The sequence below is a fragment of the Pleurodeles waltl genome, chromosome 8 (assembly GCF_031143425.1).
Source record: "Pleurodeles waltl isolate 20211129_DDA chromosome 8, aPleWal1.hap1.20221129, whole genome shotgun sequence".
Taxonomy (NCBI): domain Eukaryota; kingdom Metazoa; phylum Chordata; class Amphibia; order Caudata; family Salamandridae; genus Pleurodeles; species Pleurodeles waltl.
The window spans coordinates 72,437,107-72,450,292 of record NC_090447.1 but is presented as its reverse complement, the minus strand read 5'-3'; the positions used below and the strand labels follow the sequence as shown (position 1 = coordinate 72,450,292).

General features: G+C 44.8%; 1 protein-coding gene across 2 annotated transcripts in view; it reads left to right on the top strand.

Moving 5' to 3' along the window:
- Positions 1-8,349, top strand: part of LOC138249716 (GPI-linked NAD(P)(+)--arginine ADP-ribosyltransferase 1-like) — a 34,093-nt gene extending 25,744 nt beyond the window's left edge. For both annotated transcript variants that reach the window (XM_069203735.1, XM_069203736.1), the window contains 2 exons: positions 3,238-3,276; positions 7,764-8,349. In XM_069203735.1, the coding sequence (XP_069059836.1) occupies positions 3,238-3,276; positions 7,764-7,852 (128 nt within the window). In that variant the 3' untranslated portion in view covers positions 7,853-8,349. The remainder of the gene's footprint in view (positions 1-3,237; positions 3,277-7,763) is intronic.
- The last annotated feature ends 4,837 nt before the right edge of the window (positions 8,350-13,186 follow it).

Below are 13,186 nucleotides of genomic sequence, written 5' to 3'. Positions count from 1 at the left end.
TGTTACCACACACACATTATACATATAACACACACAGATACTCTCTCAACTTGCAAACCGGATGTCAGCACAAGGATCTGGGTGCCTAATATAAGCAGATCTTTACACAAGTACACATTCCAACTAAATCAAAGATAAAGGTCTGTGCTAGAATTGTTAAAGCAGTATGCTGCCACCTCAGCTTAATGTCAACAACCTAGAACATGAACAGTATTCCTATGTCAGTTTGAGGGCTTGCTCCATGTATCAGAACCAGGATCTGGACCTCAGAGTCAAAGAACAGGCCTAGGCCTCAGCATGCATGCAGGATTCACATGTGAGCTAGGCCATCGAAGGTACCAGATATCATATGCATTTGGGTTACTCATGGCAGCGGTACACGCCTGTTTACCATGAAGGGGCATTGCCATCCCATCAGTTCAAAATAACATTTTCTTTCTGTGTCACAATGACAGAATTGACATGTTTGCACACATTTGTTGGCTGTTTGCCTAGCCAAGTGATATGAGATTGAAATGTACTGTGACTCACACAATGGTTTTAGTGTTTAGGATAGAGCCAATTTCTAGTTCTAAACCCTGTGATCCTGTGAATCACATGGCTTGCAATAGAAAAAATGGCTTTATACTCATAGGTTTGGGGCTGTAATCTGGAATTAATAGCTTAATTTATAACTAAGTGGTTTTATACTCACCTGTATGAAAACACTGCCCTTCAACTACAGCAGTAATGTAAATTTTAAATGCCCATGTTTTATGTAGTGCTTAATAAAGAACTGCTTCTAAGCAGACACAATTAATTATGAGTTCGAAATGAAAGGGAATTATTCAAGGTTTCAAAGTGTGAGTAAAAGAGCTCTACAACCCAGTGATCTTATCACTGTACCACGTCAGGGGTAAGGATCAGCCTGGTTCCTTAGCCAACATAAAAGACACAGTCAGAGTGAGCTGGGGGTCTAGACATATTGCAACTTGCAGGCCAGACCCAACAAATACCAAAGCTGACAAAACCTACAGCTGAGTGGTAGGGAAGATGGGAAATGAGGAGGAAGCAAGGGGACTCTTCGAGTGGGCAGTTTGATGTTCAATAGAGATGTAAAAAGTGTAGGTACCAAATCAAATGAAGTGTGCTAACCATAGCCCTCCTGTAATAGTAATTGAGTATCATGGACTCAGTCTTAGGGACCGGAGAACAACTTGCAAAGCCTCAGTCACAGAATCCAAATGTCTCTAGAGAACCTCACTAGAATGAATAGCCGGTTGTTATCTGTTGATGAAAGTGAAAGAAGGTTCCTCCTCAACACTAAGTGGTTTCATGTGGCAAACAAGAATGATCCAGTAGGTTCTCTGCTGAAGTGGTACAGGGTCCCAAAAGCAGGTGTTACAAATGAGGTGGGTAAGAAGTAGGTAGAAGCATTTTATGGACCCTCCATGAAGCTAAGTACTTTCTTATAACTGTAGTCTATCCAGTGACCTAATTTGCAAATGTACGGATTCCAGCCTCCATGGATCAGGACCAGAGTGATGTTGGAGTGCATGAATCCTTTTCGAGTACAGTGGGTGAAGCCCTCCTCACCTCTCAGGATGCCCGGGCTGTAGGGAAAGAAATAAGCATCCAACATGGAGACAGCAGCCGCAGTCCCACCGGCCCTTCCCAAGCCAGGAGTATGATAACAATCCAATCCTTGTGCAGAGTCAACAGATATGCTACAGTTCAGACAGCTCCTCTATTGATCCCAAACAGAAAGACTGAAGGGAAGGTTCTCATGAGAGGGTGTTCCCCCAGGGTGACACCCCACCTTGGTAGATTCCTCCAAGCTGGATTTCCTTGCAGCTTTCACCACAACCCTTCTCTATGTCGGAGCCAAACTAATTCTTGGAATTTCTGTTGGGGCATCTTTGCCTACTCTTGTAAGGGCCTGTATTATGAGCAATGCTTGAATACACTTCTACTGTTTTCTCCTTTCACTTGTGTCATTTTAAGTAGTTATGATTCAAAGGATGTGCAAATCCTGTGGCTAAAATTGCAACCTCAACTTAGGACAAAATCACATTCGCTCATGGGAAGGAACAGGCACCTCAATGTCTTCTTCCTTCTTTCTTATATCTCTCTTTGATTCAGGAGCTTCACAATTAGAAAAAGAATGGGCCTGATGGTTGATATCAGTGGTAAATGCATTGATGGTGGTGGTACCAGTCGTAGTGGTATTGGTGCTAGTAATGGGGGTATCACAATTGATGGTATCTGTTAAGGATATTTCTGTAGTATTGGAACTGGGGCTGGTATCAGTTATGGTGGCAACTCTGTCAGTGGTGGTGGTATCAATATTTGTAGTGTTGGTGGGGGTGGCAAAGGTGGTGGAAATGGAGGTGGTATCTCATTGGTGCATATTCCAGAGAAGATGTCCTCTAAGAACTGCACTGGAAACATGTTCACTGGGCCGAAGTGATGAAACCCATGACTTTCTTTGTCTTGCACTGTTCTTGCACTAGTATGCATGGCTTGGGAAAATCACTCCTTTGAGCTAATTACTGAACTAGTGTAATACGTTACTGAGTGCTTCAAGCAACACACGGGGTGTCCATATATAGCAGACCTACAAAAATGCAGAAAGCCAAAAAATAAAAAAAAACACATTGGGTAGAAAAGTGTGAAATGGGTTTAAGGATTTCCAAGATACATACACTTCTGAAGCATGTTTTGTGACCTGCTGATACCATGGGCAGACATTTAAGGGTGTGCATAATGTATTAATTGTTTTCGATTTTATAAAATGGGAATGAGTCATGGGACCAGTTGTCACATAAAATGGACCAGTGCAATGTTATCAAGAAAATAAAAAAAAAGGTACACTGATGACAGTGATTTAGGGATAAATAAGGTATTTTGACACAAAGTTGAGGCATATTAGCAAAAGAAAGGCTTCCAATACCGTCTTCTTGATAGACATTGCATGTTCATGTGTGTGCTGGATGCTCAATGGGGTTGCTTAAGAAAGAGTGGAGCAACAAAAGAATCTCTGTTACTGACAAGTGTCCACACTATTAGAAGCTGGTATAACTGAAAAGGTTTATAGTTTTTGCACAGAATATGTTCATTGTTTGCATTCAAATCTAGCATGCCCACAGTAATGGACAATCATTAAAATACTTGAAAACAACCTTGTTCTAGGGATTTTTCCATTTGTCCTGGCCTTAAAATTCAGTAATTCATATACACTTTTATTTTTTGTTACAGAAAAACAATGTAAATCGCTCAAATGCCTTTTTGACTCTGGTAAGTTCAATTTCGTCTTTATTTTATGATTGTATCCAGACATGAATCGAACAGATATAAAACGGACCACCCAATAGTACGCGTACATTTCTAGATGCCAACACCTACAAGGATGTCTGATTTTGGTCCTCCTTTCTCTCTTTTGTTTCTACCTCTCTCTCTGTCTGTGTCTCTTCTGTCACACTATTCCTCTGTCTCTCTGACACTATTTCTCTTTAGTCTTCCCTTTTAACTAGCTCTCACTCTCTCATTTTTCATTTTTGTATTTCCCATTTCTGTTTGTGTCTCTTGCTTTCTGTCTCTCAGTCTCTCTCCCACTCTCTCCTTTTTTTGTCTGTCTGTGTCTCTCCTCTCTTCCTCTCATTCTGGCTCTCCCTATCTGCTATCTTCTTGTCTATCTCTTTGTCTCTCTGTATCTATCTATGTATCTATCTATTTATCTATCTATCTATCTATCTATCTATCTATCTATCTATCTATCTATCTATCTATCTATCTATCTATCTATCTGTCCCTCTTTCTCCTAGCCTCTCTCATTCTGTCTACAGCTGGTGCTAAGAATGGGATATTCAGAAGCTCCACTGAGACAATGGGATTTTCAAGAGTGAAATATTTACCATAGAAAAAGAACTGTTGTGTAAATTAGATTCACTAACGTATTAAACTGCTGCAAATCTGCCACAGCACAAAGTGGCCGCTAATGGATTATATCATAGTCACATAGCTGAAATTACCAATGCCATTTCATGACCTGAAGTAGCGACACTGGATGAGGTAGTGCCCCTTTAAAAATGTAGGCGGTGGCGTCATTGGTGATGAGTTCCAATGGCATGTAGAGATGGTTGTAAAAAAAACCCTACCCAGATTACCCCCTACTGTGGCAGATTGCAATTGAGGTTGATCAACCTTGTCATTTGTTGACATTCTGTAACAAAGAAAGTAGTCCAGAACAAAAACTTTTATATCCACAGGGAGCAGTGTGGCATTGAATGGTAAGGCATTTTATATCAGGGTGCCTTTTTTGCAAGTGCCCTTGGGCTGCTGAACATGGAAGTGTCTTAACAGTACTGAAAATACATGGAGACTTTGAAATGTTAAGAATATCTGAGTGTTAGATTGGTAAACCCTCACTGGCTTGTCCGAGTGGTAGCACTATAACCCATAAAGTTAGGTAATCAATGGATCCGATTGCTACTGGAACCACAATTTGCCAAGTAACAACTGCTTTATGGCTTCTGTGTGAACCACATCATGGACAGGGCACAACCTAAAGTAAATCACAAACTCCTTGCTGGTCAACATGGGAAACAAAAATTGATGAAAGTTGATGCAGTCCTTCTTCTGGTTCTAAGTGCAAAGCACATGATCTTAGGCTCCACCTGTGATGTAAATGGGAGCTAGTAAAATTCCTGATGCTCAGGTGTCATGAGCCAGGTTCACTTGAGGATTTCTTTCAGAAGTCTACCCTGTGCAGCAGATGCTAGGTCAACCTTAAGAATGACTGAGGTATTCACAATGTTGAAAGTAACTGGGTTGTCATTACCACCGTTACTTGTATACAGAGGCTTCTATTCAGACCATAAATTGACCAACACCCTAACCAGTGTCTGGAGCTCAAAAGTATATTCAAGATGCTCTTGAAGGATAATTTGCACAAGGTGGAGCAGCTCCACCCTCCAGCTGCTGGCAGTAGGTTTTATATCAGTCTTCTCTGACTGTAATACAAAGTGGTGCAGAAAACTATTTTGATCGTCACAGTGACTATAACCATCATGGATGTATTTTCCTGTTATAATAGACATTTCCAATATTTAATTACAGAAAACAAGCAAAGAAAATACACCAGTGTTGCCAAAACAACTGCAGAAACAATGTGACTCCTTACAAGTCTCAGGGACAAGCATTCTGACATGGAAGCAGTGGCACTGCTCTGTGCTACCACTCAAGAAAGACAACTAGAGAGAATAGTTTGTACTTACTAGAGAACAGGTTCAGTCAGTCAAGCCATTTCAATAAGGTAGCTCCTCATAACTGATCATCTATTAGGGCAGTGGTGGCTCTGCCGTATGGGCGGAGGAGCGTTGCTCCCCGCCAGCAGCGGCTGCTGCAACACCTTTTATATAAAACAATAATAAACTATGTTTATTATTATTTTGTTTAAAAGAGGGCGGGGCCACGGGGTGACGTGCACTGAGGAGGAATGCTCAGCACTCCCACTCAGAGCGCATGTGTGTTTGGCCGGCAGTCTCAGGACGGCCAAACACACATGAGCTGTAGGCTGTCTCCAATATAATTGCTTGAAAACCCTTGGCAGATTGCTTTGCAGTTGGTAAGCCAAATAGGATTTAAACGTGTCACATTTCAAGTCACTTCAGTCGTATGAGGGGATACTTTTCCATGGCCAGAAAGTGAATAACAACCAGGGAAAATTCAGAAGGCCATTTGTATTCATTTTGTGAAAAAAATGTTTTATGTTATTACGTGCAGTTTATATATTAGTGATACAACCACTATTGCTTAACAGACAATAAAGAATAAGGAGGTTGTTCACATTTAGTGAGTGCTATAGTGAATGTGGCTCAAGAACTGAAAACATCTAAATAACTAAGGGCCTCATTATGAGGCTGGTGGGCCGACCGCTGGCCTGCCAGCCCCGTGGAGAGAAGATGGCCGTGGAGCTGACGGTCTCCTGCGGATCTGGCAGTCTCTCACGGATCTGGCAGTCTCCCGCAGAGCTGCCAGTCTCCGCCTAGCCCCATTACAAGGTTTCCACTGGGCTGACCGGCGGAAACCTCAGAAAACTGAGGTTTCCGCTGGTCAGCCCAGTGGAAACCGTGCAGCGGCATTGGCTTCAGCTCCTAATGGAACTGAAGCCATCGCACAGAGGTCAATTCATTCATGTAACTGACCATCCTCTCACTCATTCCAAATATGGTAAGACTTACCACCATTATGTAAGGCCTCCACAATACAACAGATGAAACCATCATTTCAAGGATACCCAAAATATGCAAGAAGTACAACCATTTTGTGGGGACCACCACAACTTCATGGCTAGGAGCCATCATGCCAAGGATGTCTGCAAGGTGCTAAGAACCATTCTTGGCTCAAAATGCTAGTTTTTATTCCTGTAAATAAATATTTGGTCTCCAGACATCAATGTGTCATTTTTATCAATTACCCACTTGTAAAACTACCTTACATGGATTGATTCTGCCACACATGCCTATTTAATACCCTCCTGTGCTTGGCATTGCCAGCAAAATGACATGAATGCAGATAGTATGCCAAGGATTCACACCAAATGTGATGGGTTTAATCAACTCGTGACATTTCAGTGGGTCAGAGTATGCTGCGTTCTGTTCTCTGTTAGATGGTATACCACCACTCACAGACCAGTAACATAAATAAGTGAAACCTAAGGACCAATTTAGCAAAGACAGGCTAATGTCCCATGGCATGGTGGTGGTGATGTAGTGCTCCACGATGCAATGCCACTCAGTAGAGTTAGCTACACCCAATGTTAATCAAATCCACTACATTGTGAGAGCACTAAATCACCACCACCATATTGTGGAAAGTGAAATTGTTAAAGGCGAGTGAAGGCCATAGTTAAGGTGGCAGCTCCGACAGCCTTCCACCTGGGTCACTTACATGTTGTATGGCTTCACAGAAAAGCCAGGTACAAGAGGCAACAGCAAAGCCAAAAGGTTGGTAAATAAGGCCAATCTATTGGCATTTCCAATGTTTGTTCTTTCTGCTGAAGAAGGCATCTAGCCCCAAAATGTCAGGCATAAAAGTATTTAGACTTCCTAAAAAGTAAAATTACCTTCACACTTAAAGGCATGGATTTTTATAAATCATTTTCCAAAAACCCAAATGAGGCTCTTGATTAAAGCCGGCATGTTAAAATGGACTTTAAATTGCAGTGCTTAACCTTTTCATTAAGTGTACCTTCGTAGTAGACAAGCCACGTTCACAATGCTGACTTGCTTCTTGACACCTGAGCTATTTGCAGCTGCTCTGATTTCAGCAACATGACAGCAGGGATCATCGGAGCACAGCTACATCTGTTTCAGACATAGAGTCCTGCTGTATTTGTGGCTGGTAATTGCCAATACCAGGTACATCGGTAACACCAGGTTGGGGTATTACCACGCCATTCCAGATGATTTCCCCACAGACCTTCCTGGACTGGGGAATTACTCATGGAAAACAGTAGAACCAGTTCTGCATGTGAACTGATAATTCCCAGGTTTGCCTTAGAAGATATGTTCCAGAAACCACAGTGGCAATACCACTGGAGTTTTAGGACAAAACTCTTGACTATGACCAAAGCAATATTAACTGATGACTCGTTATGATGGTTGTATATTGTGTAGATCCTGAACATGTGTATTTGTACTTTTTCATTCATTTAATTCCCTCAATAACCACATAATGATCTTGCTGCCTCTATGTAATGCACTATTTTGTCTCCCTCCTAGCACCAAGCACAAGAAACTTTTCTTCAGCCCTGCAGACAGTCCTCTTCTTCTTCTGGGGATTTGCTGTGGTTGTGAACAAGTTTGGATGACCTGCCTCAGACTTCATAACATAATCAACATTCATACTCTCAATCAAGCTTTCAATTGCTAAAGGCTCTGCATGAAAAACCCACCAACATCATCATCAGGCGCTCGCTTCTTCTGCACGCCCTTAATGATTGCGGCTATAGCTCCCCGGTCACCATTTTGAGGCTTTTTCTCCCCTGTCAGGTCCTGTTAAGAGCAAAAAACAAGATACGACAGAGGTCTACTAAATTTGCTTAAGTTTATTCACCTGTGTTTTTGCGCATCGCCGGTGTAACCTTTGTGGCCATCTGAACTTGATTTAGTTTGAAGAAGATTTGACAATAATGTTATATTGCATTTTATACACAATGTACAAGCAATCATGTAAACCTCCAACCCATTGCTTAGTCTTGCAGTTTGCAATGAAATACATTTTTCTAAATTGATTACATTTCTTGCTATATTTTGATGTGTCCAAGAAAAGAAGAACTCTTGAAGTAAAGGTTGTTTTTGTATTTTATTCTTAAAAAGTGGTGTCAGTTTGTAAACCCACACAAAACAGACTATAGACTTCCAGTGTCATCTTCTAAATGCTCACATTACCCTAATATTCACAACCCACTAAGCCCGACCACTGGGGATGGCAGCCATGCCTTTCGGTGGTGCCACTGGCTCAGGATGCCGCGGGGCAGTTGGCGGTGCTGGCGGCGGTGTCAGTAGTGGCAGTGCTTGCGGCTGCCTCTGTGGCATCGGTGCTGGCGGCGGTGTCAGTAGCGGCGGTGCTTGCGGTGGATTCTGTGGCATCGGTGCTGGCGGCGGGCTCTGTGGCATCGGTGCTGGCGGCAGTGTTTGTGGCGGCTGAACTGGCGGCGGTCTTTGTGGCGGCGGTGCTGGCGGCTGGCTCCGTGGCATTGGTGCTGGTGGCGGGCTCAGTCACTGCGGTGCTGGTGGTGGGCTCAGTGACTGCGGTACTGGTGGAGGGCTCAGTGACTGCGGTGCTGGTGCGTGTGGGGGTGCAGGTGGCGGTGCTGGTGGCGGTCTTGTCCGCCGTGCAGGTTGGCGTCGACATGGACCTGCCCTTGATTTTCGGGCCCTTCCCCACCTTGGATGGTGGTGCAGCTGTCTTGCCACTATCCACTTTTGTTTTGCCTGAGCCCTTGGTGGCAGGTTTTTTGCCTTCTCCCTCCCGGCTGTGAGCAACTTTTTTACTTTTGGAGGTGGCAGAATGTCCTTGCCCTCGCTCCATGGAACACTGGCAGCCCTGTTGCTTGGCGCACTCCAAAAGCCTGCAGTTGCTGGCACCACTGTGCCCAGTGATGTGGTGGCTGAGGTACTGGGTTGGGATCTCGAAAGGCGGGCCCTAGGGGATGGACGGGGGGGAGGTGTAGGGAAGAGGTCAATATTAGATAGGAAAAGCTTTTTAGACACACTGGGACAGGTAGATGGAGGGAGTTTGGGAGTGGAGGAAGAGGTAGTGGTTGTAGGAGGTGTACTTTGCTGACTTTGGGTGAAGGTGCATGGGCTGGAGGCTGTTGTGAGGTGGATGGCTGTTGGGTGGGTGTGTGGCTGCGTTTGTGCACTTTGGGAGGAGGGCTCACAGACACACTGGGAGAGGACACAGGGGATGTGTGAATGGTAGTGGGGGTGGTGAGTGCACGTGAGTGGTGTGTGGTGATGGGTGTGCTGGTGTTGGAGGTAGTGGCTGAAGATGTAGCGCATGCAGGTGTGAGTGGAGACGAGCCAGGGAGGGAGGAGGACGACTTGGAGGAGAGGGACACAGTGGAGGCAGTGGATGTTGGTATGTGTGCATGGGTATGAGGCTTGTGTGAGTGCATGTGGGATGTGTGGTGCTTGTGTTTGCCAGAGCCACCCTTGTGTATTGAGGTGTGTGCATGCTGGTCTGATGGTGTGCTTGGGATAGGCTGAGGTACATGGAATTGGGTCTGGGTGGAGGAAGTTGGAGGGGGAGGCTGGACACAGGGACAATGGCTGCCATAAGTGCTGAGCAGAGCCTGAAATGCTCTCTGTTGGGCTGCCTGGCCAGGATGAATGCTCTCCAGGTATGCATTTGTTTGTTGCAAATGCCTCTCAACACCCTGGATGGCCTTCAGAATGGTAGACTGCACAACAGTGAGGGGATTTCAGGAGGTCAATAGCCTCCTCACTGAGGGCAGCAGGGCTGACTGGGGCAGGGCCTGAGGTGCCTGGGGTGACGGAGATGCCCACCCTCCTGGGTGAGCGGCCACGGGACACATGCTGTGGGGCTGCTGGGAGGGCGGTGCTGGTAGGGGGGGTGGCGGCTGTACCTGTTGATGCGGGGGGCACAAAGGGGCCCGCAACCGCAAGGGAGCTCCCATCAGAGGAAGAGTCGCTGTCGCTGATTTCACCTCCTGTCCCCGCATTAGAGCTCCCCTCGCCCTCCGTCCCAGTGGTGGCTTCAGCCTCCATTGTCTCACCCTCCAGGGCCATGTGGGATGCAGCTCCCTCCTGCTCAGGTGCCACTGCTCCTCCGCCTGATGATGCTAATGCACTCAAGAACATGGAGCCCACAAAAAGGTGGGGGCGGGACAGAAGAAAGACCTGTTCAGTGCATGCAATACCGCTACCGTTGGCGGACACTACTGACACAGCAGCCCCCTGCACTACGCCATGCACTTAGAGTTCCCTAATTAATCACAGGGACATGGGGTACAAGGCCTATGCCCAATTGCTGCAAACATGGAAGTCACAGGAGCCTGACTAGGTGTATTTGGCTCTTACGACTTGTGGGGTTGGGGTGCCACATAGCCTGCCACACGAACTGACCTTGCCTACAAAACACGCCCTGGCCTAGGGGTACCCACAGCCAACCTCCCCCACCCAGACACCTTGTAATGCACGCAGAGTTAGATGGATGTGACTGTACTCACCCCCTTGTGGCTGCTGTGATGCCCTCAAGCACCCATCCAACTCCGGATAGGCCACTGCCAGGATCCGGAACATCAGGGGGATCATGGTGCGACGGGCACTCCTCCCACATTGGGAGGCCATCCCCAGCTGGGCCTCCGCCGTCTTCTTGCTCCAGCGGCGAATGTCCTCCCATCTTTTACAGCAGTGGGTGTGGCTATTCTTTTTTATTTTACCCTTTATAGGGTCAGATGTAGCAAAGGATTTTCCCATTCTGTGTCTATGGGAAAAAGTGTTCGTACATATGGCCCATAGTCTTTACATTAGAAAATATAGCAGGGGAACACATTAGAAAGTTTGTTATTGCTCAACAACTGTGTTTGATATTTTAAAGGCAAGTACCCTTTTGTACAATTGACAATCAGACAGACTTTACTTTTAAGGACTTTAGTGACTTGGATTTATGCAAGTAATGATGCTGGAGAGGGAATATGGAGAATTAAACTATATGAGTGAAAGGGCCCTGCATCTATGCTGAGGCAGGTGACCTCTGCATAGATGAGTGAAAAGGCAGTGCAGGCCTTTGGCCAGGGAGCTGTAAGGTCTTCCTGGCAAAAGGCCTGCCAGTTGACGAGGGAGTCCCTACAGCTCATAGAGATTGAACTGCTGTTTCTATTTATTAATGCTCCTCAACAACAAAGCCGAAGACTATCCTGCCATAAGTTTCATCGGACCACATTAGAACCTCACATTCCACTAAATCCCACACTCCAAATTTCTTGGATGTTGAGATTCTGCCACATATTCCTTAGTTTTCCATAGGGTGAAGATTATCACTCCCCGAGAGCACCTGAGGTCAAGTTGTTAGGTGATCAGAATGAAGGGTATCTACATCCAGGAGAATTAATATCTTCTCATAGTAGCTTCTAGTGAGTATTCTTCTGCTGGCTCCAAATCCATTTTAATCATCACCTACACTGTGTTTCAGTGGTCTATTCATAATTAAATGAGACACCATACAGACCTGAAGGGTTACCTGGGGGATCTCCATCATCATCATGATAGGAAGCAGAGCTACGATTAGAGCATGAGCCCCCATTCTTCAAAACCAATTCTGCAAAACATAAAAATAAATCACAATGCATGGGCTAGCAAAGGCATGCATTACATTTATTTAGGTAACATATTTTCGAAACTGTCCAATATGTTATTTCAGTAACTTAAAAAAATATTACATTTGTCTGTCGAGCTAATTGGCATTTGACCATAAATAACCAAACATTTGTACATTTACCATACTTCCTATGTCACCCACGCTTGTTCTAAGATGTCTCACCACTGGATTTTTCCTGATGCATGCAGTTTATTGGTATATTTTAAACCACCTCCCAAGCCCTCTTATACAATTTTTTCTCAAATTGTGCCATCCAGGGAAACGCTTTTTTGTTCGAGGGAGGCAATGTGAGCAGGATAGGCTGGTCTGTTATAGAGAGTGGACCCAGGTGCAATTCTGTGATTTGCTGCAGCCCTCCATCCATGTCACAGCCCTCCTTTTTTATTTTAGAGACTTCACCAATACCTCTTGGTCATCACAACTCTGTTTTCGTAAACACAGGCATTACCACCCCGTATTCCATCTGAAATCAGTAGGGGGGGGGCAAACATCAGAACTTGAGCAGATGATCTGAGGTAGAACTGAAATTTAAACAATCAAAAGGCCTTATGCTATAAATGTAAGGATTGGGGCACCATGGAGGGGTTTAAAGTAATATTTGTTGGTAGAGGAAGTCATTAGAACTATATAAATACTTTTTGAGGCAGCAGCATGAAGGACTCTATGTGGATGGGTCATTGAACAGGGCATTGCCTCTGTTGAGCTAAGATAGCATCAGGGCATATACGGTTGCTTCAAAGTATGCTTTATTGAGAAAAGCTTAGTGGAGTTTGATACAATGCTGTCAGATGGTTTGTGTTATTTTAGATCTTGAATTTCAACAGTTGTAGCTGTGAGTAGGCTGGCCTATTGCTTCCAATACATATCATGTACTTAGAGTAGGCTTAGGGTCAGCACTTTGCTCATTATTGGATGGGCTTTCCGGCTTTCTCTCTTCTTTCCTCTTGATTTGATGCCCTTCCTCCCTCTTCTTGTATTTGTCCCACTCAGGATTATTTTGGTCTCATAGTGCTTGATTGATTGATGCATGCTTCAACAGCTGAAGTCAGAGCTTCATGTTTCATGTGAACTATTTTCTCTTACTACTCCTTCTTCTCCATATCACCCTCTTTAAGCCCCCCCCCCCTTCCCACAACCACCCAGCACCCATTTGCTTCCACCCAACACCCTTGCTGGTTGTGGTGTTTTGACCATTTGAGAAATGGCCACTCGTGCATGTATATTCAAACAAATTCTATTCAAAGAAAATGCAAGTCCAGGCATCTTTGAACAGTACTGGATACAGTATAACACAATG